At 44.4% G+C, this 26,073-nt stretch overlaps 1 protein-coding gene across 3 annotated transcripts in view; it reads left to right on the forward strand.

Moving 5' to 3' along the window:
* mysm1 (Myb-like, SWIRM and MPN domains 1) overlaps positions 1 to 26,073 on the forward strand; it is a 142,553-nt gene that overhangs the window by 12,390 nt on the left and 104,090 nt on the right. For 2 of the 3 annotated variants that reach the window (XM_072510999.1, XM_072511001.1), the window contains exons 2-5: positions 9,596 to 9,674; positions 11,556 to 11,626; positions 13,261 to 13,338; positions 16,913 to 16,942. In XM_072510999.1, the coding sequence (XP_072367100.1) occupies positions 9,596 to 9,674; positions 11,556 to 11,626; positions 13,261 to 13,338; positions 16,913 to 16,942 (258 nt within the window). The remainder of the gene's footprint in view (positions 1 to 9,595; positions 9,675 to 11,555; positions 11,627 to 13,260; positions 13,339 to 16,912; positions 16,943 to 26,073) is intronic. The other variant, XM_072511000.1, reaches the window with a different exon arrangement.

The raw sequence follows: 26,073 nt of genomic DNA on the forward strand, positions 1-26,073 counted from the left end.
TGTTTCTCAGTATTGTCCAATTTTCCCTGCATTCTTTGCAAGTGTCCATTTTGTAATCGGGACTTGGCCATCCCAGGTGGCTACACTCCCTCGTTGTGATCCTCAATGCAAAGCGTGAAGGATCACACTACTGCGTCGTCTTCATCCTCTGACCAAACGGGGCACCCATTCTTAGGCTCTACGCTGTCCTATCCTGTGCAACACAATTTTACCTAAACCATTTTAAATACACTCATTATTATAAAACTCTACGGGGCACTATGACATTAATACATACATGCATTACAGAAAAATAAAAAACTGGAACCTCTAGCTATTCTCAATAAACTATCCTCATTCAAACAATCTAAAAATAATCTATACATCTTGACCTGTACAAAATAGCAGCACACAAATTTCTCTGGCCGGGCAGTCAGACACAGAGGTTTACATCTCTTTATTCCACAGAATACATAAAGAAAAATGGATGCACTTTAATTCGTCCCAGTGGGTTTGGGGGTCTGGTGAAATCTGAAAATGGGGGACCTAAACCTGTATACGGGGTGCGAGAGCGATATGCTCTCTTTCGCCATTTCCTAACTCTAAATGTTTGCACGACACTGCAAAGTATCACCAGCACCAAGAATGCTTCGACTACACATGAGAGTGAGTACCAGGTGATAAACATATCACACCAGGTTGGGGTATTGCTAGCTGTCGCGGGGCTAGTTATCTCGGGGTTCCGTGTATTGCAGGGGTGGGAATCATTTACGGTTTGTGAGGTAGGGGTCAGGGGGGTAGCGTCCGTGCGCAACTGAAGGGATCCCGCTAAGATCCATGTGAACACTAAGGCTGTCTTCATCTTTGTCGGTCTTCTTCTTTGTCTTCCTCTGGGAATCCTGAGGTTCCGGAGTTCTGTGAACACAAGCATAATTTCTGTTATTATCTTGCTTAATATCTCGTATGTCTGTCTGTCTGTCCTTTACTGCCAATTTCCCTTTATAATTGGTCACCATCTGTGACTCCCTATTTTTTTAAAACCGAATGTTGGGACAAGACATCTAAGAAAAATACTGCCATACTGCGAGCCGTCTCGCAGCCTGTGTGATTTACCATCCCAGTGTTTGAGGATGTAAATAGCATACGGAAGCAACCTAAGGGTTGCCAAAACCAAACAAAAGAATTTTGAACGTAACGAGCCAAAATGGGCTGCATATGGGCCGCGGCGGGTAAGAAATAGGTGGAATCCCCGGGTACAACGGTGATCAATGCCGTTTGTGCACTACCCGAGCGTAGCTGACCAGAGGGGGGGTCCTCAGGCAAGGCAGGGACCAATGCCGTTTCTCCACTGCCTGAGCAACTGTCAAGAACGGATAAGAATGTGGTCATCGTGGGGGCTTCCTCTTGAACCAGGAGAGTAGCTATCAGTCGTGTCTGTCGACAAACTAGTTCCTCTGAACGGTTGTCTGGAGACAAACTTGTTCCATTAACCGCCAGGGGGCGTTAAAGGAGTGGTGACGTGGGGCCGTGAAAGGTTTCAAGTTTACAAACAACACTTAACATTAACACTGACAAACAAACATACAACAAACATGGTGCAGGTTCCATCAGAATACAGGACATCGTAAATCACATTTGCACTGGGGTGTAACTAGCATATGGAGGCAGTGTAGTATGACCGAAGAAGAGCGGAAGGAGGGGTGAAACAAAATGAAGTGGCATTGCTGAGGCATCGCTGCCATGAGAAGTGGTGGGTAAGCGCTCACAGTTTGCATGGGGCAGCTGGGACCTTGCAGCTGCTGTGGGTGGTGTTCTCTTTCATATCTGGGGGCTAGTCTAGCTGGTGGGGGTCTCCTGCAATCTCGGGCGAAGTGTCCTGACTGCCCACAGTTGAAACATGACCCCTGGGGCACGTAAGGTGGAGCAGGCTCTCTGGTGCATTGCTCCCTTGGGTATAGTTCCCTGGGTGGGGGGTTGGGCTGTTGGTGTCGTTGCTGGTTCGGGGGGGGGGCATTGGTGGGCTGGTTCCGTTGCTGTTTCAGGGGGCTTGACATTCTTGTGCGTAATGTCCTAACTGTCCACAATTGTAGCATTCCTGGGATTTAGGCTGCGGTGGGCTGTTCCTGCCCTCATTTCCCCATACAGGGTTCTGGTGTGCTTTAAATGGGTTCATCTCTGCCTGCTCTTCATCGGGTGTTATAAATGCGGTTTTTCCTGTAATTGATTGCTCCCAAGCGTGGGACAATCTCTTCAAAACACATTTTTCATTCTGGGCCTCATCTGAGGGGTCATAATTTGTGCATGCTTTTCATCCTGCTTCTGTGGCATGGGAGACTAGAATTCGGGTCCATTTGGCCATATTATCTGGGGACAAATGGGCGCGGGCTAACTCTCCGAAAACTGCAGTGAAGTGAATCCACAAGCGTCCAGCAAACACTGGGGTGCTCTGTCTTTTGCCTACACTTATTTAGGCCTTCTACGGGGTCTCCTCTGTTAAAGCCGATCGCATCGAGGATCGCTGTGTGCATCTCTTGGAGTGTGCCTCCTCCTACATTCTGTGGTCAGGAAGGGCTGCCACGAGTGAAGGGTCGAGGCTTAAAACCGTGAGCTTCACTTGCTCCTTTTCGTCCAGGCCGTACAGGGTAGCCTGTTGTTTGACTTTCGCGAAAAATTGGTGGGGGTCTGATGTGGGAAGGAACGGTGTAATTTTTCCACACGCGTTCCGTAATTGGGTCACGGTTAACGGGGTTGTATAAAGGAAATCTGCTTCTCCTTCTCCTGCGGCCCTGCGGTGTGTGGTTACAGGGTTCATGGGGGGGTGTTCTGCCAGTTTGGTTGGGGGTTGGGGTGCTCTCCTTTTCTGGGGTTTTTCCTGCGTATATGTCCCATGTACGTATCTATGGGTAGTCTCGTTCAATTCCTGCCAGTCGGGGCCGTTTTCTTGATCTAATTGTGGTCCAAATGTGCTTTGAAACCCATTTTGAATGGAAAGCAGAGATTGCAATTCAGCAATTTGCTTCCGGCACTTTGCATGGTCTACGGAGCTCTGCCTTTGTTCCGTCGTGGAAGTATGGAGTGCTCGTTGGGCTGCTTTTAAATCATTGCACTGTTTCTGCAATTTCTCCACTTGCTGTTCTGTCTCTTGCCTTACCAAGACCGCACGTTGCGTGTCCTGGTAGGCCTTATATTGCGTCTGAAAACTGTTCAAATGCGCGAGACAAGGCTGATGTGCCCCCTTGGCATCATCCACCTCTCTGTCCCATGCTGCTAACTGCTCTTTTAAATCTCTATTCTCCTTCTCTACCTCGCTCATGTCTACCTCACTACTTCTGTCTCTCTCTCCTCTATCTCTCTACGGAGCATCCTAACGACCTCCTCTGTGCCTCGCAATTGTGCCAAGCAGGACACGATTGTCATCGGCTTGCGAGCTTTCCCTAAGCTCTTCTTGTGGATCTCTGACAGGTTCTCCCACCAAGTATGTCCTATACTCCCGGGACCTGTTTCCTCATTAGTGCAGAATTCACTCCAAAGAGGCCATCCTTTCCCTTTGAGATATTTCCTGATCTCATCTTCCCAAACGGGACACTGTCCTACTCTACTGGCCACTGCGACCTCAAATTCCTGGGGGTTCATAAGGTGTTCCATTGCCTTTATTGCCATTTGCTCTATCTAGGTCCTCTACTGAATTTGGAACAGGGGGTGATAAAGTGGTGATGTAAACACGAGTACGGCTTACGCTAATTTCCGGCCTACAAAACTCCCGACAGTTTTACGCAACAAAATCTCTCAGGTTTACCGTATATCCCTGTTAGTACGCATGCATTAACACACTTCCGAATCTCAGAGGCTTGATCAGTACTGTTCTTACACTTGTGGTTTTTCTGTTTCCAATTGGATTCTCAATTCAAATTTTGGGTTCTCTCGGAGTGGTTAGGCCACTTCTAAGTCGAATCCCACCGGAGTCACCAGTAAATGTTGCTCTCTTTGGTGTTGTCTCTTAATTTGGCTCTGTTTAATTACGTTTGCTCAAGAGTCGCCAGGTATCTTTTGACACCGCCACAAGGTTCAGAACCAAATACTGATCAAAGACTCGATACACCAGTTAGTAAGTTCAAAGCAATGCTCATTTATTTACACACAGTCAAATCTACTCATGCATAAAACTCTACAACCTAAACTATCACTATTACTAAAGCCTATACTTAGCTTCGGGTGCCCACTCAGTCAGAGGAACAATGGCCGTTGCTCGGTTCTGAGGCTGCTGGATTGTGCTGTTTATAGGATAGCAACTAGGAGCGTCTATCTCGTAGCGTGCGTTGACTTGGAACTTACTTGGTCTGGCGTAGCTGCTAGGCTGGTCTCTCTTCCCTGAGAGCCAAGGCCAAAGAAGAAAGATTCTCCCTTGGGGAATACCTTTTATACCTAAAAGGGCTTCGCGCGCTTTTGGGCGGGCCTTGAACTTGGCCTCAATTAATTGGGCCTTTCCCAATTATTCTTATCGGTCTTCCTCCAATAGAGGGGTGGGTTCCCTGGTTGCTGGGCGTGTCCTAGATGGCCGTTGGTTTGCTTTGATTGAGTCTCCTCTGGCGCCGGGGTGTCTGCCTTGACATTGTTTTTCTAAATGTTTCCCTTTTGTCCCCGGAGATGGCTCATTAGTATGTAGATGGCTTAGCAGTTTCTGTCCTGTCTGAGAGCTAAGGCTCTAATCAACAGACAGACCTTGCACCTGCTTGTTTCTCAGTACTGTCCAATTTTTCCTGCATTCTTTGCAAGTGTCCATTTTGTAATCGGGACGTGGCCATCCCAGACGGCTGCAAGAGCTAGATAGAAAAATGTATCCCCTCGCCTAGCCTTAATTTAGGATTGTTTTTTCACTATGTCAAGGATATGGGTTCACAGGTTTAAGATTTGGGCAAGAGATGCACGGGGATGTCAGGAAGACCTATCTATGCAGCAAGTGGTACTGACTGGAACTCGTTTCCCACAAAGGTTGTGGAAGTGGAGGCAATCAATGATTTCAAAAGAATGGGCACTTAATGGAAATAAACTTGCAGAGTTACAATGATAGAGCAGGGAAATGGGAGTGACTGGATTGCTCTAGAGAGAGCTGGCATGGACTCAGTAGGCTGAATGGCCTTCAGTAACACCCTTCTGGCTCTCCTTCTGGTTCACAGACCCCAGAAAGATGGGAATTTTTGTTCATTTAATAAAAATTGATTTGAATAATCTTTGTTCGTGTGTCAATGTTGAAGTGATCCAAAACTGCTGCTGATGCCCTATTTTTGCATCATCAATGACTCCTCTAATGTGTGCAGTAGCCTGTAAATTACCACACAGACCACTCTCAAGTCTCCTGCTTTAACTTGCGACATGTAAATAGCCGTACCTTCAGCTGTTAAGGCTTGAAGCTCTGGAATTGCAGAAGGTTAAGAGTGGCATTCACAAATTGGAGCCATGACTGATTCCACATCGTGTACAATCCCCTCCAACCTCCCAATTCGGGAAGTAATTTCAAGGAAAAATAAAGTAGCATTTTTATTTATGGAAAATTTTAATTACAATTTATATTGATGTATAGTTGAATTTAGGTGACATATTGAAATTTTGGTTAGTGGTTATCAAGGTTTATTGGAAATTGTACACCACCGTATAAATTTGGTTTAACTACCTTTGCTTGCTTGCAAAATAAAGTTAGCACGTTAAATTTGGAAGATGTGTACTATGGCACTCACAAATTGCGATAGTTAACTGTATAATAAATACGAGAGAAACTTTAATGCGCCACCGCACCCCCCTCCCAAACCAGGTGGGTTTGGGTCAGATGGGCAGCTAAGAATGTTTAAAATTTCAAACTCTCATGTGGCCACTTCTGATTTTAATGGAAGCGTAATGGAGTGGGAATGTGTTGGGGAGGGATATTTTAATGAAACTACATACCTCAGAATTTATCTTTCTTGTAGCTTTAACCCTAGCGAGCTGGGTTTCCTGGTGCTCGGGAAACTGGTAGCTAACATGAGGAGAGGAAGATTATATACTTTCTGAGCATTGTTTGTGGGCTGGCAGGAGTGCTTCCTCCTGGCTCCCCAAGCCAAATTGCTTCCTTCCCAGCGATCACTATCTCTTCTCTCATGACTAGACCTCTTCACAATTAGCTGGCACCCCACAGGAGGCAGTGGTGTGGTTGTTTTGTCACGGGACTGGTAATCCAGACACCTGGGGTAATGCTCTGGGGGCCTGGGTCCAAACCCCACCGTGGTCGAAGTTGAAATTTGAATTCAATAAAAAACTGAAATTAAAAATCTAATGATGACCATGAAACCATTGTTGATTGTCAAAAAAAAAAATCTGGTTTCCTAATGTCCTTTAGGAAAGGAAATCCACCACCCTTACCTGGTCTGGTCGACATGTGACTCCAGATCCACCGTATTGTGGTTGACTCTGAAATGGCCTAGGGAAGGGTAATAAATAATGAATTTTTAAAAATGTGCCCCCAATCTGTCTTTGCTACCTCACAATAACCATCGACCTACCAGTCATGCCATACCTACACTCCTTGCAATCTCTACCTTAGCAACAGGATGCCAACATGGTTAAAGGATGGTCATGACTGGGAGTTAAATATCCGAGGGTATCAAACTATTCGGAAGGACAGAGTGGATGGTAAGGGAGGTGGTGTAGCTCTGCTATTTAAGGATGACATCCGGTCAATAGTAAAGGATGACATCGGTGCTATGGAGGATAAGGATGAATCCATTTGGAAATCAGGAATAGTAAGGTGAAAAAGTTACTGATAGGAGTAGTCTATAGGCTACCAAATAGTAACATTATGGTGGGGCAGGCAATAAACAAAGAAATAACTGATGCATGTAGAAATGGTACAGCAGTTATCATGGGGGATTTTAATCTACATGTCGATTGGTTTAACCAGGTCGGTCAAGGCAGCCTTGAGGAGGAGTTTGTAGAATGTATCCACGATAGTTTCCTAGAACAGTATGTAATGGAACCTACGAGGGAACAAACGGTCCTAGATCTGGTCCTGTGTAATGAGACAGGATTGATTAATGATCTCATAGTTAGGGATCCGCTTGGAAGGAGCGATCATAATATGGTGGAATTTAAAATACAGATGGAGGGTGAGAGGGTAAAATCAAACACTAGTATTTTGTGCTTAAACAAAGGACATTACAATGGGATGAGAGAAGAGCTAGCTACGGTAGACTGGGAGACTATGGTGAAACAGTTGAGGAATAATGGAGAACCTTCCAAGCGATTTTTCACAGTGCTCAGCAAAGGTTTATACCAACAAAAAGGAAGGACGGTAGAACGAGGGAAAATCGACCGTGGATATCTAAGGAAATAAGGGAGAGTATCAAATTGAAGGAAAAAGCATACAAAGTGGCAAAATTAGTGGGAGACTAGAGGACTGAGAAATCTTTAGGGGGCAACAGAAAGCTACTAAAAAAGTATAAAGAAGAGTAAGATAGATTATGAGAGTAAACTTGCTCAAAATATAAAAACAGATAGTTAAAGTTTCTACAAATATATAAAACAAAAAAGAGTGGCTAAGGTAGATATTGGCCCTTTAGAGGATGAGAAGGGAGATTTAATAATGGGAGATGAGGACATGGCTGAGGAACTGAACAAGTTTTTTGGGTCGGTCTTCACAGTGGAAGACACAAATAACATGCCAGTGACTGATAGAAATGAGGCTATGACAGGTGAGGACCTTGAGATGATTGTTATCACTAAGGAGGTAGTGATAGGCAAGCTAATGGGGCTAAAGGTAGACAAGTCTCCTGGCCCTGATGGGATCCATCCCAGAGTGCTAAAAGAGATGGCTAGGGAAATTGCAAATGCACTAGTGATAATTTACCAAAATTCACTAGACTCTGGGATGGGCCCGGCGGATTGGAAATTAGCAAACGTGACACCACTGTTTAAAAAAGGAGGTAGGCAGAAAGCGGGTAATTATAGGCCAGTTAGCTTAACTTCGGTCGTAGGGAAGATGCTTGAATCTATCATCAAGAAAGAAATAGCGAGGCATCGGGATGGAAATTGTCCCATTGGGCAGACGCAGCATGGGTTCATAAAGGGCAGGTCCTGCCTAACTAATTTAGTGGAATTTTTTGAGGACATTGCCAATGCGGTAGATAACGGGGAGCCAATGGATATGGTATATCTGGATTTCCAGAAAGCTTTTGACGAGGTGCCACACAAAAGGTTGCTGCATAAGATAAAGATGCATGGCATTGAGTGTAAAGTAGTAGCATGGATGGAGGATTTACTAATTAATAGAAAGTAAAGAGTGGGGATTAATGGGTGTTTCTCTGGTTGGCAATCAATAGCTAGTGGTGTCCCTCAGGGATCAGTGTTAGGCCCATAATTGTTCACAATTTACAGAGATGATTTGGATTTGGGGACCAAGTGCAATGTGTCCAAGTTTGCAGACGACACTAAGATGAGTGGTAAAGCAAAAAGTGCAGAGGATACTGGAAGTCCGCAGAGGGATTTGGATTGGTTAAGTGAATGGGCTAGGGTCTGGCAGATGGAATACAATGTTGACAAATGTGAGGTTATCCATTTTGGTAGGAATAACAGCAAAAGGGATTATTATTTAAATGATAAAATATTAAAACATGCGGCTGTGCAGAGAGACCTGTGTGTGCTAGTGCACGAGTCACAAAAAAGTTGGTTTATAGGTGCAACAGGTGATTAAGAAGGCAAATGGAGTTCTGTCCTTCATTGCTAGAGGGATGGAGTTTAAGACTAGGGAGGTTATGCTGCAATTGTATAAGCTGTTAGTGAGGCCACACCTGGAGTATTGTGTTCAGTTTTGGTCTCCTTACCTGAGAAAGGATGTACTGGTGCTGGAGGGTGTGCAGAGGAGATTCACTAGGTTAATCCCAGAGCTGAAGGGGATGGATTACGAGGAGAGGTTGAGTAGACTGGGACTGTACTCTATGGAATTTAGAAGGATGCGGGGAGATCTTATAGAAACATATAAAATTATGAAGGGAATAGATAGGATAGATGCGGGCAGGTTGTTTCCATTGGAGGGTGAAAGCAGAACTAGGGGGCATAGCCTCAAAATAAGGGGAAGTAGATTTAGGACGGAGTGTAGGAGGAACTTCTTCACCCAAAGGGTTGTGAATCTCTGGAATTCCTTGCCCAGTGAAGCAGTTGAGGCTCCTTCATTTAATGTTTTTAAGATAAAGATAGATAGTTTTTTGAAGAATAAAGGGATTAAGGGTTCTGGTGTTCGGGACGGAAAGTGGAGCTGAGTCCACAAAAGATCAGCTATGATCTCATTGAATGGCGGAGCAGGCTCGAGGGGCCAGATGGCCTACTCCTGCACCTAGTTCTTATGTTCTTATGTAACCTGTACCAGGAACCCAGTCAGTCAGGCCTCCAGGCGGGGATCCAGTTTGAAATAACCAGCTACCCACATTCCCATAGCATTTAGGGAATCCCGGTCCTCTGACCAAAAATCTGCCCTCCAGTCTTGCCCACCCAGTTAATCTTGCCCCAGTAAAGATAGGAGACTAATTCTTTGATTATAGGATTAATTATATTGTGGTTCTGAATCAATCAAAAAACTATTTATTTATGTTTGAAGTGAGGATTGTGGCACAGTTCCTGGTTTCCTGCAGGACCATTACCTCGATTCTTCCTGGAGGAGTAACAATGGATTTTTGGTAAGTCCTAAAACCCAGCAATTTTAAATTTGTCGAATTTATTAAATATAAAAATATAATTTCCTGTGAAGGTTTTCAACAATGGGTTGCATTGCAGCATTCACCAAACCAAATGATCAAATTCTGCAATTAAGCTTACACACCGAGTTCATTAATTTTGATACAAATTTGAGTCACCCTTTCCGGTTTAATGGCACCAGTTGCTCCTGTAAGCAGGCTAAAGTCTCTTTTTGGGGGGGAGTTTTCTCCAGTGCCATATCTATTTGTTTAATAAGGCAATGAATGCAAGGATGTCTCATGTTTTTGACTGATAATTGATGTATTTTGTGTGTGCGCTTCATTAATCTTCAAGTGGCTTCCAGTGCCAGCACATATTGAACCTCCAGATGTCTGAAGGGAAAACATCCTCTTCAAAAAAATACCACCGGCTGACTGCTAACAAAGCACTCCCATTGACATAGAACCTCAAAGTAAAACCCATGGACCCATCTGAAATCCTGTAGCCCCTACTGGAACACAATCCACAGCAGATAAACTGATGACCTCTTATTTGCATACCTCTTGGTTGACTGCAAACACCATCAACAGCAACCTGGTAACAGACCTGAATGGTGAAGTCCCAGGAAGCCACAGCGCCATCCACCATGCCACCGCGCCGCCCAACTGGGGTGAAGAGGCATTTGTCATCCTCTCAAATATGACCCATCTTGGCCACTCAACTTTACATGTGAGGCCTACCCCTATGGCACTGGGCGGGGTGGGGTTCTGGCCCCTAGATGGGCAGATATCTTGGAGCACTCCATTTCTTTCGCATCCAGAGCTCTGCTATGCCCAGATAGAAAAAGAAGGCGTCACGGATGTTTGTTGTTAAGAGTGCACGGCGGCCAGCACCGCCGCTTCACAGCGCCAGGAAGCGGGGCTCGACTCCCGGCTTGGGTCACCGTCAGCGCGGAGTCCGCACGCCCCCCCCCCCCCCGGGCATAAGTATAAGTGTTTATTAATTATTGAGACCGTCTAACAGATCATGTTATTTGCAGTCTATGGAAAACGTACAGCAATTCTGGTGCTTTTATCTATGTCAGATACTTGTTTAAATTAACTTACCTAAGTACTTTTTAAAAACCCACCATTAAAAGAAACCTTTTTTGTCCAATGTATTTCTGTGGAACATTGGAGCAGGAAAGTGGGCCCTTTATCTTCTGAAGCCTGTTAGTCAACACTTAAGTATAGCTGCTCTGCACCTTAAATGCATTTACCTGCATTTAATCCATGTTCCTGATACTCTTACCTTGTGAGGATCTATTGATTCTTAAAAATGTCAATTGACCCACAGCATTCACACTGGCTTTTGAACAATGGAATTCAGGTTTACACTACCCTTTGCATTTCCTCATTTCACTCCAAAATAGCCTAGCTTTCATGTTGAGATTCCGTTCCTTAATTTTGGATTTCTCCCTACCCCTGCCCGGAGAGGAAACCGTTTAAATCTGCCCTTGAATCCCATCATCATTTTAAATATTTCAACTTTAAATATTTTTATCTTCTAAATGTTAGGGGAACATGAGTCCAATATATGCCAACTGTCCTCATAATTTAGCTCATTAAGCTTTGAGAAAGTGGTGAATGGATTCTAAAATGTGATAGATGTCGATAACAACTCACACTTAGATGAGTGCATTTTATGATCGCACGGGACATCCCAAATTGCGAGTAAAGTAGTTTTGCAATATTGTTACTGTTGTAATGGAGGAAAGCACAGGCATAGATTTCTGCACATCAAGCTCCCAGAAACAATATTGAAATGAATGATCAAATTATTTGGTGTTGATTGCAGGGGAAACATTCTGAGTTTGTTGTTTTCATTGTTCTTTCTTTTCACAGTCCTGGACTTTGGATAGCTCTCTCAGTGAAGAGAATAGAGCAGCTATTGAGAAAATGTTACAGGAGGAAGAGTATCCTTTCATTGGTGGTGTTATTATACAGGTTCATTACCACTGTAGTCAGATGTAGTTCTGTGTGCAGATAATCTTTCTCTCTCAGTACAGCTCAGCCTCTCTGTCTCTCCAATTTGAAACTTTGAGCGCGATCTAACGGAAAAGTTTCTAAGTGTCATTTGTGGCGGGTTTTGCTGGGAGTTCCCCTCCGCTATTCAATGACCCTTGGCAGTGCCACTCTGGCACCTGGGCACCCTTACTCTGGCACCCTGGCAGTACCCATGCTGTCTTGACACTTCTGAGCACTCCTCTTCGCTATTCAGAGTCCTCTTTTGCCCTTCCCTGATACCATCACCCTGCTCTGCTGGGAAGAGCTACCAGCTCACCCCTTTCCAGTTTTCAACTCCTTCCCCTTTGGCCCTCCGTCTACCAAGGTGCAGCTATCCTTGTTGATCTTCGCAGTAGCTGCCACTGCTTCTAATACTTCTAATAATAATGCAGTCTCTCACCCAAGTTGTCAGGTTGAGTGCTAGTCTAGTAGGGTAGTTGAGGGGCTCGCGAGGGAATCGCGGCTGGGGTGGTGGGGGTCGGTTGCACAGTGGTTTACGATTTTTCCAGTTATCATTTCCTGTGTGGCTATCCAGGTAAGTAAGTTGGAACTGTCCAAAGTCTCCAACTTGAACTCTAACTTTTGCGGAGGGTCACAGAAAATTATCTGTTCAAAGCTCAAGACTTCCCGGGAAAATTTCATGGAGTCAGTGCGTTGGAATGTGCACGGGCTGCTGAAACACATCTTGATGGTGGTACATCCAGACTCAACTATCTGGAGACGAGAAGATCTGGACCTTTCAGTTTGATACATTTTGTCTGTTTCTCTCTCCACAGGTGCTGCCTGATCTGCTGCATATTTTCAGCATTTCCTGTTTTCATGTCATATTTCCAGCATCTGCAGTATTTTGCTTTTGTCCACAGTATATTAGTTGGTTCGAACAGGTTTCCTATCTGTTTACCATATCTTCAAAAGGACTATTTAGCAGTCTTATTTTCTGTTTCTCTTCATCCTTGTTAGTTTTCTTATTCCTCCTTTTTCTGAAGAGATTGACTCCTTGTTTGCAGTATGGTTTCCTGGACATTCTTGTCCGGCATTACTTCGCTCAAGTCGTTAGTCCTGATATGAAAGTTTGGGCAGTGAATTTTCTCAGGAAATTTCACAGCTGGGGAAATTTTAGCCAGGTCCAATCCCGTGAACCCACACTTTTCCAACAGGAATTGCTAGGTAACAGTCTAGGTTGAGCACCCTAGTTTACTTTCTCCTTCCTAATCTAAGAGCGTTAATACTAATTTATCACCTCCAACCTGTTCTAGTTGGGATCGGCTATCTCAGTACAGACTGGGAATTAAAATCTAGGATCTTCCTGATCAACATGGTTACCCTCTATTCTGCTGGGCTATCAGAAGTGTAACCTTTCTTACTAAGGTGGATCTGTGAAGAATTCATGAAATTTAAAAAAATCAAGCAGATGTGGATCAAACCGATAATAGTTCCCAAATACAATTTGTATGACTTCAAATTGTAATCTCTCCTATCCTGGAACAGTATTTCTTCAAAACGTAATTCATTCTTTTTTGTGTGTTCCTTAACCATTTGATAGATACTACCTAACAGGCAAAAAGCATTCACAAGGCAGCTGGTCTGATCACCAAGAGAGAGAAAAAATATCTGTGAAAAGGTGAATTGACATGTACAGTAAATGATCCATATATTAATATTTAAGGCATATGATGTACTGCATTTCAAATAAACTTTAACCAAAACTTGTATTTTTTTAAGGTGCTTAATAAATTACAATAACACCAAAAATATATTGCAATTAATAACGTGGGGAATGAAAATATCTGTATTCAAGATCAGTTAAGATGAAATGAGGATCTCCCTGGTGGATCAGTGCTTTCATTAGTGAACATTTAAGGCACATCGACCAGGGAAGTTCCAGGTTCATACTATGCTCCATGATAGATTAGCTGCTCTCAGATGGGGAGGTTATAATTACTGTGATGCTCCATATTACAGAGGGGAACATCACTCGTGTTTTGCTTTTGGTAGCCTTTCTTGCCTGGAGTGTAAATTTGTGGATATTAGGAAGGGACAGGATTGAGCTTGGCTCTGAAGTCTTCTGCACATGCTTATATCAACTGCGCAGGATGTTATTTGAATTATGGCCATTAGGGTGAGGTAGAGGAAGGTACCCAGTGCCGTTTAATCAGTGCATTCAGGCACAATAGAAAGGGAAGAATGTTGAGTGGAATTCTTTAAAACCTGAGCTCCAGAACCTGTTGTATTAGTTTCCACATATTTGTGTGGATGGTTGGAGTATTACTATTTGCAGGAATTACTTTGTACAAGTTCACATGGTACCAGTTAAATCCTTGTTTTGTAGAGTATGTGAAAGCGCCCAATGATTTCTTTATCTATTAAGTGAAGGAAGATATAAATTCATAGTTGTTTATAACACAGAAGGAAGCCATTCAGCTTATGGCTGTGCTGGCTCTCTGCAAGGTCAAGTCACCTCAAAAACAGCTTCTTCCCCACTGTCACCAGACTCCTAAATGACCCTCTTATGGACTGACCTCATTAACACTACACCCTGTATGCTTCATCCGATGCCAGTGCTTATGTAGTTACATTGTATATGTTGTGTTGCCCTATTATGTATTTTCTTTTGTTCCCTTTTCTTCCCATGTATTTAATGACCGTTGAGCTGCTCGCAGAAAAATACTTTTCACTGTACCTCGGTACACGTGACAATAAACAAATCCAATCCAATCCAATCCACCTACACCCACTCCCCTGCTCTTCTCTGTAGCTCTGCAAATAATTTTTCCTCAGATGATCATTCCAATTCTCAGAAGTCCAGTGTTTGATTTTCTTCTTGACATTCCCTGTGTGCAAACTTCTTCTATATTACACTTAGTGTCATGCCTGTGCCACCACCTTCTGACGGGTGAGTAGTAATGCTGACTGTGACAAAGTACACATGGAACGCTTCACTGATCCAGTTAAAAATAAGCATTTTGCTTTGGTTTGGCTGACTGTCCGAACTTGGCTGTACAAGAGCAGTGTAAGGCGAACTGCAAAAATTGCTTAGTATCTTTGCTGTTTCCTCACAGAGAAATAACTTGCGATTGGAAATTTTGCAATGCAGTGGATTGTGAGCATAAGTCCATGTTATATTGCTCAATACACTTATTCTCAGGTGTCATCATGCCAACCTATTGTAGAAAACTTGCTATATCTTCCCCACTGTCCCACCTATATGTCCCAGTTTCTTTGACTTTTTTTCCTGTAAAGCTATTGCATAGTTTCTGATTCTGGCTGATTGCTCAAGAAATTTAATGTGTGTGCACTAACTAGTGTTGAAAAAACATTATTAATCAACAAACTTGGGACAAGGTACTTGGTGACTTTGAGTGTACAAATAACACAAATGCATTCATCCATTCCTGTCCCATTGCTTAATCTTTATTCTGTGCTTTCTTTCTGCGCTAATTGTAGTTTTATGCTATTCTCCACCTACTTTATTAGCTCACTGGTAATCTATATGCCAAAAATGCACATGATATTTTTGGAATAATTTCCTTTATTAAAGGAAGAAAGGGGTGAAAGTAAAAACCTAATTAATTTAAGATTTAACACAAAATTAAAAGTCGACTTTGTGACCAAGTGTTAAGAAAAAAAATATTTTTAGCAGAGGTATGGAAAGGATTATGTCCTTGTGCCTGTAAATTAGTTAATTAGTACTCACTGTTGCTTTCTGTAATTGAACATTTTTTTAGATTAAATTGTTCTGTTACTTGTTTAAGCAGCAGCATGTTTGGTTCGCTGTACACAGGTACCTTTATTAAAGAATTAATCTTTGGATGTAGGCAACAACCTCATATATGGGCAACATGTTCAGCAAAGGTCAGTGTTTAATTAAAGAGGAAAATTATTATAAGCTCAATTGATGCCTGTCAGTAAGTTCGAAAAGTTGAGTACTTATAGGCAACTTTGCAATCAAGGGACAGTAACCAGTTAAAATTCAGGAGCTAATGGTAGCTGCTTAATCACAGAACAGCGACATAAATAAGCTCTATTCTCTCTTTTTGACTGCGATCTGTGTGACATGCTGCCAGTGAGAGGAAGTAAACAGCAATTTCACCATGCAGATTAGTAAGCTACTTATATTTTTTTTTACTGCTTCCTTCAAACTTATATGGATGTGTACTTCATTTTAAAACACTGCAATAATGTTTGTTTACCAAACAAAAGTAGTGTTCTACTTTATACCCACATCAAATAGACTCAGAAACAAATAATTTTACTGGAAACTTTAAAACTCATACAACTGAAATTAACATAAGGTCAGTAAGGTACAAAAGTATATGTTGTGCAATTTAATCTCATGTGAAATTGCAGCAGCCGTTGATATTTTACTGGTGTGAAATATTTCAGGTTATTGGATTGGATTTGTTTATTGTCATGTGTGCCGAGGTACAGTGAAAAGTATTTTTCAGTGAGCAGCTCAAACAGATCATTTAGTACATAAAAATAAAATAAAAATAAAATACATAATAAGGCAACACAAGGTCCACAATGTAAATACATAGACACCAGCATCGGGTGAAGCATACAGGAGTGTAATATTAACCAGGTCAGTCCACAAGAGGGTCGTTTAGGAGTCTGGTAACAGCGAGGAAGAAGCTGTTTTTGAGTCTTTTCGTGAATGTTCTCAGACTTTTGTATCTCCTGCCGATGGAAGAAGTTGGAAGTGTGAGTAAGCGGGTGGGAGGGATCTTGGATTATGGTTTTCGTTTCAGAGAAGCATTTACTTCAGCTGCACAATGATGGATTGTCAAAGTCTGTGTGCCACATCACAGGTGGTGGATGTAGATACTCTGAGTTCCTGATCTCACCTGCAGAACCCTTGAAAGGTGCTGATTGGAGGCTACCCATCTCTGCAGAGCAGGAGCAAGACATTTAGTACTGCTTTTACCCATCTCATGTTAACTGGTTTCAGAATTCACTAGAAGGGAGGAGAAGGCCTATTAAGTTATCAGTAATTCCATTGAAGATTTTGATGTAAAAAAAACTTACTAACAATTTATTAGGCAAGTAACACCAGTTGCAGCTGAAATGATGATTTGTACAGAAATAATAAATGATGTATTTAATTGTGAAGCTAATAATTTACTGCTTTGTTTTCTGTTGCAAAAGCTCTTTATTATTTTGTCTCTACCCATTGACTTTCATTCCTGTTTTACCAGTATTCGTCAAAGGAAAGCTGTGAAAAGCAAGTATGTGTGATTTATTCTATTTCATGTATTTGTTTAGAAGCTCTGTTTTATCCAAGGTGATTGATTTGTAATATATTGATTTTGTTTCCAATATCTGCTTACATACCCTGTTAAATTTGTTCATTTGTCCAGTACATGTCCTCTGTTGTGCCCAATTCTGGATGCCACATGTTAAGAAGAACAAGAGGGCTTTGTAAAGGGCACAGAAGAGATTTACTAGAATTATTCCAGGGATGAGGGGTTAAAGTTATGTGGGTAGAGTTGAGAAGCTGGAGCTGTTCTTTCTAGAGCAGCAATGATAAGAGGAGATTTGATAGAGATGTTTAAAACCAAGGAGGATTTAGATAAGTAAATGAAAAAATACTTGATAATCAGAGAGTATATAAGCAAGGTGATTGACAAAAGAACCAGAGACAAGATGAAGAAAACTTTTTTTTGCGTGACAAGCAGTTAGAATTTGGAGTGCACATCCTGATAGGGTGGGTGGATACAGGTTCCATAGTAACCTTTATAAGAAAACTGAATAAATACTTGAAGGGGAAACAGATTACAGCGATATGGGGAAAAAGACAGGAAAATTAGCAGTTCCCTGTAGGAGGTACCTTTGCCTGTACTGACCCGATCCTCCAGCAGAACTAGACCTGCTTGTAGCAGATGAGCATCATCTATACTCCTAACCCTTGCATCTATCTTGGTATTGTCTGAAAAATTACAGATCATTCCCCAAAACCTACACCTAAATTATCAATTAAAATAGTACATAATTCTAACATCAATTCTTGTGGGACATCAATTTCCAAGCAGATCCATTTACCACCACTCTCTGCCTACAGGCTTTCAGCCAATCCTCAATCCACAGCAGCAATTTACTACTAATTTCACAACATCCCATTTCGAAAGAAGCCTCTTATCAAAAGTTTTCTGAAAGTCTAGGTAAATAATATAACAATATTCTTCATCCGCTATCCTGGTGACTTCTTCAAAAAATTCAATCAAGTTGATAAGATACAACATTCTTTCCTGAAAGCTGTGTTGGGCTTCTCTGGTCTTCTGCCTAAATGGTCATATGTTGCTGCACCCCTCATGATTACCTCGAACATCTTACCTATTACTAATCTCAAGCTGATGGACTTTTTGTATCCTCATAATAATACTAGTCTAATAATCTTTATTAGTGTCAGAAGTAGGCTTACATTAGCACTGCAATGAAGTTACTGTGAAAATCCTCCAGTCGCCACACTTCCGCGTCTGTTCGGGTATACTGAGGGAGAATTCAGAATGTCTAATTCACCTAACAAGCATGTCTTTCGGGACCTGTGGGAGGAAACCGGAGCACCCGGGGCGAACCCATGCAGACATTGGGAGAACGTGCAGCCACCTCACAGGCAGTGACTCAAGTCGGGAATTGAACCTGGATTGGATTGGATTGGATTTGTTTATTGTCACGTGTACCGAGGTGCAGTGAAAAGTATTTTTCTGCGAGCAGCTCAACAGATCATTAAGTACATGAGAAGAAAAGGGAATAAAAGAAAATACATAATAGGGCAGCACAACATATACAATGTAACTACATAAGCACTGGCATCAGATGAAGCATACAGGGTGTAGTGTTAATGAAATCAGTCCATAAGAGGGTCATTTAGGAGTCTGGTGACGGTGGGGAAGAAGCTGTTTTTGAGTATGTTCGTGCGTGTTCTCAGACTTCTGTATCTCCTGCCCGATGGAAGAAGTTGGAAGAGTGAGTAAGCCGGGTGGGAGGGATCTTTGATTATATTGCCCGCTTTCCCCAGGCAGCGGGAGGTGTAGATGGAGTCAATGGATGGGAGGCAGGTTCGTGTGATGGACTGGGCGGTGTTCACGACTCTCTGAAGTTTCTTGTGGTCCTGGGCCGAGCAGTTGCCATACCAGGCTGTGATGCAGCCTGATAGGATGCTTTCTATGGTGCATCTGTAAAAGTTGGTAAGAGTCAATGTGGACATGCCGAATTTCCTTAGTTTCCTGAGGAAGTATAGGCGCTGTTGTGCTTCCTTGGTGGTAGCGTCGACGTGGGTGGACCAGGACAGATTTTTGGAGATGTGCACCCCCAGGAATTTGAAACTGCTAACCATCTCCACCTCGGCCCCGTTGATGCTGACAGGGGTGTGTACAGTACTTTGCTTCCGGAAGTCAATTACCAGCTCTTTAGTTTTGCTGGCATTGAGGGAGAGATTGTTGTCGCTACACCACTCCACTAGGTTCTCTATCTCCCTCCTGTATTCGGACTCATCGTTATTCGAGATCCGGTCCACTATGGTCGTATCGTCAGCAAAGTTGGAACCAGGTTTTGACACGCAGTCGTGTGTGTACAGGGAGTAGAGTAGGGGGCTAAGTACGCAGCCTTGCGGGGCGCCGGTGTTGAGGACTATTGTGGAGGAGGTGTTGATGTTCATTCTTACTGATTGTGGTCTGTTGGTCAGAAAATCGAGGATCCAGTTGCAGAGTGGGGAGCCAAGTCCTAGGTTTTGGAGCTTTGATATGAGCTTGGCTGGGATTATGGTGTTGAAGGCGGAGTTTTATTCAATAAATAGGAGTCTAATGTAGGAGTCCTTGTTTTCGAGATGCTCTAGGGATGAGTGTAGGGCCAGGGAAATGGTGTCTGATGTGGACCGGTTGCAGCGGTATGCGAATTGCAGTGGATAAGAACTAGGAACAGGAGTAGGCCATCTGGCCCCTCGAGCCTGCTCCGCCATTTAATCAGATCATGGCTGATCTTTGTGGACTCAGCTCCACTCTCCGGCCCTTACACCATATCCCCGAATCCCTTTATTCTTTAGAAAGGCATCTATCTTTTTCTTAAAAACGTTTAAAGAAGGAGCCTCAACTGCTTCACTGGGCAAGGAATTCCAGAGATTCACAACCCTTTGGGTGAAGAAGTTCCTCCTACACCCCGTCCTAAATCTACCTCCCCTTATTTTGAGGCTATGCCCCCTAGCTCTGCTTTCCCCGACCAGTGGAAACAACCTGCCCGCATTTATCCTATCTACTCCCTTCATAATTTTATATGTCTCAATAAGATCCCCCCGCATCCTTCTAAACTCCAATGAGTACAGTCCCAGTCTACTCAACCTCTCGTCATAATCTAATCCCCTCAACTCTGGGATCAACCTAGTGAATCTCCTCTGCACTCCCTCCAGTGCCAATATGTCCTTTCTCAGGTAAGGAGACCAAAACTGAACACAATACTCCAGATGCGGCCTCACCAACACCCTATACAATTGCAGCATAACCTCATTAGTCTTGAACTCCACCCCTCTAGCAATGAAAGACAAAACTCGATGAGCCTTCTTAATCACCTGTTGCACCTGCACACCAACTTTTTGCGACTCGTGCACCAGCACACCCAGGTCCCTCTGCACAGCAACATGTTTTAACATCTTACCGTTTAAATAATAATCCATTCTGCTGTTATTCCTCCCAAAATGGATAGTCTCACACTTGGCAACATTGAATTCCATCTGCCAGACCCTAGCCCATTCACCTAACCTATCCAAATCCTTCTGCAGACTTCCGGTATCCTCTGCCCTTTTTGCTTTACCACATCTTAGTGTCGTCTGCAAACTTTGACACATTGCACTTGGTCCCCAACTCCAAATCGTCTATGTAAATTGTGAACAACTGCGGGCCCAACACTGATCCTTGAGGGACCCCACGAGTTACAGGTTGCCAACCAGAGAAACACCCATTTATCCCCACTCTCTGCTTTCTGTTAGTTAACCAATCCTCTACCCATGCTACCACTTTACCCTCAATGCCATGCATCTTTAGTTTATGCAGCAACCTTTTGTGTGGCACCTTGTCAAAAGCTTTCTGGAAATCCGGATATACCACATCCATTGGCTCCCCGTTATCTACTGCACTGGTAACGTCCTCAAAAAATTCTACCAAATTAGTCAGACACGACCTACCCTTTGTGCACCCATGCTGCGTCTGCCCAATGGAACAATTTCCCTCCAGGTGCCCCGCTATTTCCTCCTTAATGATAGATTCCAGCATTTTACCTACAACCGAAGTTAAGCTTACCGGCCTATAATGATCCGCTTTCTGCCGACCTCCTTTTTTAAACAGTGGTGTCACGTTTGCTACTTTCCAATCCTCTGGGACCACCCCAGAGTCTAGTGAATTTTTATAAATTATCACTAGTGCGTTTACAATTTCCCTAGCCATCTCTTTTAACACTCTGGGATGCATCCCATCAAGGCCAGGAGACTTGTCTAACTTTAGCCCCATTAGCTTGCCCAATACTGCCTCCTTAGTGATTACAATCATCTCAAGGTCCTCACCTATCATATCCTTATTTCCATCAGTCACTGGCATGTTATTTGTGTCCTCCACTGTGAAGACTGACCCAAAAAACCTGTTCAGCTCCTCAGCCATTTCCCCGTCTCCTATTATTAAATCTCCCTTCTCATCTTCCAAAGGACCAATATTTACCTTAGCCACTCTTTTTTGTCTTATATATTTGTAGAAGCTTTTACTATCTGCTTTAATGTTCTGAGCCAGTTTACTTTCATAGTCTACCTTACTCTTCTTTATGGCTTTTTTAGTAGCTTTCTGTTGTCCGCTAAAGACTTCCCAGTCCTCTAGTCTCCCACTAATTTTTGCCACTTTGTATGTTTTTTCCTTCAATTTGATACTCCCCCTCACCTCCTTAGATATCCACGGTCGATTTCTCCCCTTTCTACCGTCTTTCTTTTTTGTCGGTATGAACCTTTTCTGAACACTGTGAAAGATCGTTCGGAAGGTTCTCCACTGTTCCTCAACTGCTTCACCGTGAAGTCTTTGCTCCCAGTCTACCTTAGCTAGTTCTTCTCTCATCCCATTGTAATTGCCTTTGTTTAAGCACAAAACACTAGTGTTTGATTTTACATTGTCATCCTCCAACTGTATTTTAAATTCCACCAAATTGTGGTCGCTCCTTCCAAGAGGATCCCGAACTATGAGATCATTAATCAATCCTGCTTCATTACACAGGACCGCTTGTTCCCTTGTAGGTTCCATTACATACTGTTCCAGGAAATTATCCCGGGCACATTCTATAAACTCCTCCTCAAGGCTGCCTTTACCAACCTGGTTAAACCAATCGATATGCAGATTAAAATCTCCCATGATAACCGCTGTACCATTTCTACATGCATCCGTTATTTCTTTGCTTATTGCCTGCCCTACCATCCTGTTACTATTTGGTGGCCTATAGACTACTCCTATCAGTGACCTTTACGCCTTACTATTCCTGATTTCCACCCAAATTGATTCAACCTTGTCCTCCATAGCACCAATATCATCCCTTACTATTGCCCGGATGCCATCCTTAAACAACAAAGCTACACCACTGCCCTTACCGTCCATTCTATCCTTTCGTATAGTCTGATACCCTTGGATATTTAACTCCCAGTCGTGACCATCTTTTAACCATGTTTCAGTAATGGCCACTAAATCATGGCGTTCTGGGAATATGGAGGTGATGCGCTTCATGATCAACCTCTCGAAGCACTTCGTTACGACTGAAGTCAGGGCCACTGGTCGGCAGTCATTGAGGCACGTTGCCTGGTTCTTCTTTGGTACCGGTATGATGGTGGTCTTCTTGAAGCAGGTGGGGACCTGGGAGTGGAGTAGGGACAGGTTAAAGATGTCGGTGAATACCTCTTCCAGCTGGTCCGCGCAGGCTCTGAGTGCACAGCACTATGATCCCTGGCACTATGAAGCAACAGTGCTAACCACTATGCTATTGTGCCAGTCCTCTTTCTTAAAAATATTAGCTCGCTATGTGAGCATATAGGAACTAATTGCAGTTGAATTAAATCTGCAAATAACGTAAGAATCTTATTTCTTCCCTGAGCTAAAGATATTCCTTCTTTCCAGTTTGGTCTGTGAGTACAGACATGATGATATTCATACTTTTAGCTATATTGGGTATAATGGACACTATTTGCATTGGTTTAACTTTATTGCTATTAACCCCATGTTAGAAGCTTGAGCATGAAATCCAAACTGCTGCTCCATTTGCAGTATTGAGGCAGTGCTGCACTGTCAGATGAGACTGCGCTCTCTGCTAGACATAAAGACCCCTGGCACTATTTGGAAGGGAGGCAGAGGAATTATCCCAATGTCCTGACTGATATCTGGGGCGAGATTCTCCGACCCCCCGCCGGGTCGGAGAATCGCCGGGGGCTGGCGTGAATCCCGCCCCCGACGGTTGCCGAATTCTCCGCCATTGGAGATTTGGCGGGGGCGGGAATCGCACCGCGCCGGTTGGTCGGCCCCCCCCCCCCCCGCGATTCTCCGGCCCAGATGGGCTGAAGTCCTGCCGCTAAAATGCCTGTCCCGCCGGCGTAGATTAAACCACCTACCTTACCGGCGGGACAAGGCGGCGTGGGCCCGGGGGGGTGCCCCCACGGTGGCCTGGCCCGCGATGGGGTCCCACCGATCCGCGGGCGGGCCTGTGCCGTGGGGGCACTCTTTCCCTTCCGCCTTCGCCACGGTCTCCACCATGGCGGAGGCGGAAGAGACTCCCTCCACTGCGCATGCGCGGGAATGCTGTCAGCGGCCGCTAACGCTCCCGCGCATGCGCCGCACGGAGATGTAATTTCCGTGCCACCTGACGGGGCACCAAAGGCCTTTTCCGCCAGCTGGCGGGGCGGAAATTCGTCCGGCGCGGGCCTAGCCCCTTAAGGCTGGGGCTCGGCCCCCAAAGATGCGATGCCCGACTGATTTGCGCCGTTTTGGGCGCCAGTCGGCAGGCATCGCGCCGTTTCAGGAGAATTTCGCCCCTGGTCACCATCAGACTACAGTTTGTTTCCTGTGTCGAATTGCCCTCCGTATTTCCTCCAATCCAATAGTGACAACAATTCAAAGGTATTTCATTGGCTATGAGGTGCTTTGGGATGTCCTGAGGTCATGATAGGTGCAATGTAAATGCAAGTTTGACTTCCTTTTCTTTCAAGAAATAAAGCAGTAGTACTGGTTCATTAATCTCTTCAGCTAAATTCTACCTCTGCTTAAAAAAGCAACACTGTCTTCCAGTTAAAATAAAACATTCTTTACACATCATTTGACAGAACGTGGAAGAGCAACCCTTCGTGTATTGATGCCTCTCTCACTGATCGTTTCTGTACCACTACATTTAAAAAAAAAAAATCTTTTTATTGGCTTTTCTCATATTTATAAACAGTTGTAAACAGTTGTTACTTATATACATTACATTTATCTTGCCCGCTCCTTTGGTTCTTCATCTTTTTTTTTCCCCTGGCTTACTCCTTGTTTCTGGCCTCGAACAGGTTTTGGAACAGGCCGACAAACTGCCCCCAAGTATCCAGGAAACCTTCCTCTCACCCTCGGGTGGCGTACTTAATCTGCTCCAGGTGGAGAAATTCCGAGAGGTCAGCGAGCCAGTCTGCAGTTTTGGGCGGTGCTGCCGATCGCCAGCGAGCAGGATTCTCCAGCGTGCGATTAGGGAAGCGAAAGCAAGGACATTGGCCCCCTTCCCCATGTGTAACTCTGGCTGCTCCGATACCCCGAAGAATGCCACTATTGGGCTTGGCTTCACCCTCACCCCCACAACCTTGGACATCGCCTCGGAGAAATCTGTCCAGAACCCAGCAACCTTGGGGCAAGCCCAAAACATGTGGGTGTGGTTGGCCGGGCCCCTCTGGCACCGTTCACATTTGTCCTCCACCTCCAGGAAGAACCTGTTCATTCAGGTTCTGGTCAGGTGCGCTCTGTGCACCACTTTGAGCTGCATTAGGCTTAGCCTTGCGCAGGAGGAGGTGGAGTTCACCCTGCTCAGTGCTTCGCTCCAGAATCCCCATCCCACCTCTGTCCCCAGTTCATCCTCCCATTTTTGTCTGGTCCCGTCCGTGGTGTTCGGGCTCTGTCCAGTAGCTGTCCGTATATTTTCCCACATAGCCCCCTCTTCTCGCTGCTTGTGCCTATCAGGTCCTCTAGTAGTGTGCTTTCTGGGGCCCCGGGGTACCCTACTGTCTCTTTGCGGAGGAAGTGCTTTATTTGGAGGTGTCTCAATTACTGTCCTTTTGCTAGTTTCCAGTTCCTCGTCAGATCGTCCAGTGCCGCCAATCTGTGCCCTACGTAGAAGTCCCCGACTAACAGTGTGCCCCCGTCCCGCCTCCATCTTTTGAAGGTGGAATCTAGCATGGCTGGGGGGAATCTGTGATTGCTGCAGATGGGGGCCATATGGGACATTTTGGTTATCCCGAAGTGCTGTCTCTACTGGGTCCACGTTCTCAGTGTGGCCGCTACCACTGGGCTTGTTGTGCACCTTGTTGAGGAGGATGGGAGTGCTGCTGTGGCCAGGGCCCGGAGGATTGTTCCTTTACAGGATGCCTCCTCCATTTGTACCCAATCTGTGTCGGGTTCTTGTACCCATCCTCTCACTTTTTCTACCGTTGCTGTCCAGTGGTAGTATTGTAGTCTCCGTAGAGCCAGGCCCCCTCTGACTTTCCCACTTTGCAGTGTCGGTTTGGGAATTCTCGGGTTCTTGCACCCCCACACAAATGCCATGATTAGCCTGACTGTGTTTTGGAAAAAGGCCTTGGGGATGAAGATCGGGATGGATCTAAACAGGAAGAGGAACCTTGGCAGTACGTTCATCTTGACCGTCTGCACGCTTCCCGTCAGGGAGAGTGGGAGTGAGCCCCACCGCTGAAGGTTTTTTCTTACTTCCTGCACCAGGCTGGTCAGGTTCCACTTGTGGATCCGTGTCCAGTCTCTGGCTATTTGGATGCCTAGGTAACGGAATCTGTTTGGGCCGTTTTGAACGTGAGCCCCTTCAGCTCTGACCCTCCCCCTTTTGGGTTCACTGGGAAAGCCTCGCTTTTGCCCAGGTTATGTTTGTAGCCCGAGAAGGTTCCAAACTCTTTCAGTATTTGCAGTATTGCCTTCAGTCCCTCCTGTGGCTTCGAGACATAGAGGAGCAGGTCATCTGCATAGAGTGAGACTCTGTGCTCTCTGTCTCCTCTCCAGATTCCCTTCCAGCTTTTTGCGTCCCGCAGGGCTATCGCCAGGGGTTCCATCGCTAGCGCGAACAAGAGTGGGGACAGAGGGCAGCCCTGTCTTGTTCCTCTCTGTAGCTGGAAGTA

Source organism: Scyliorhinus torazame, chromosome 7 (genome assembly GCF_047496885.1).
Source record: "Scyliorhinus torazame isolate Kashiwa2021f chromosome 7, sScyTor2.1, whole genome shotgun sequence".
NCBI classification, from domain to species: Eukaryota; Metazoa; Chordata; class Chondrichthyes; order Carcharhiniformes; family Scyliorhinidae; genus Scyliorhinus; species Scyliorhinus torazame.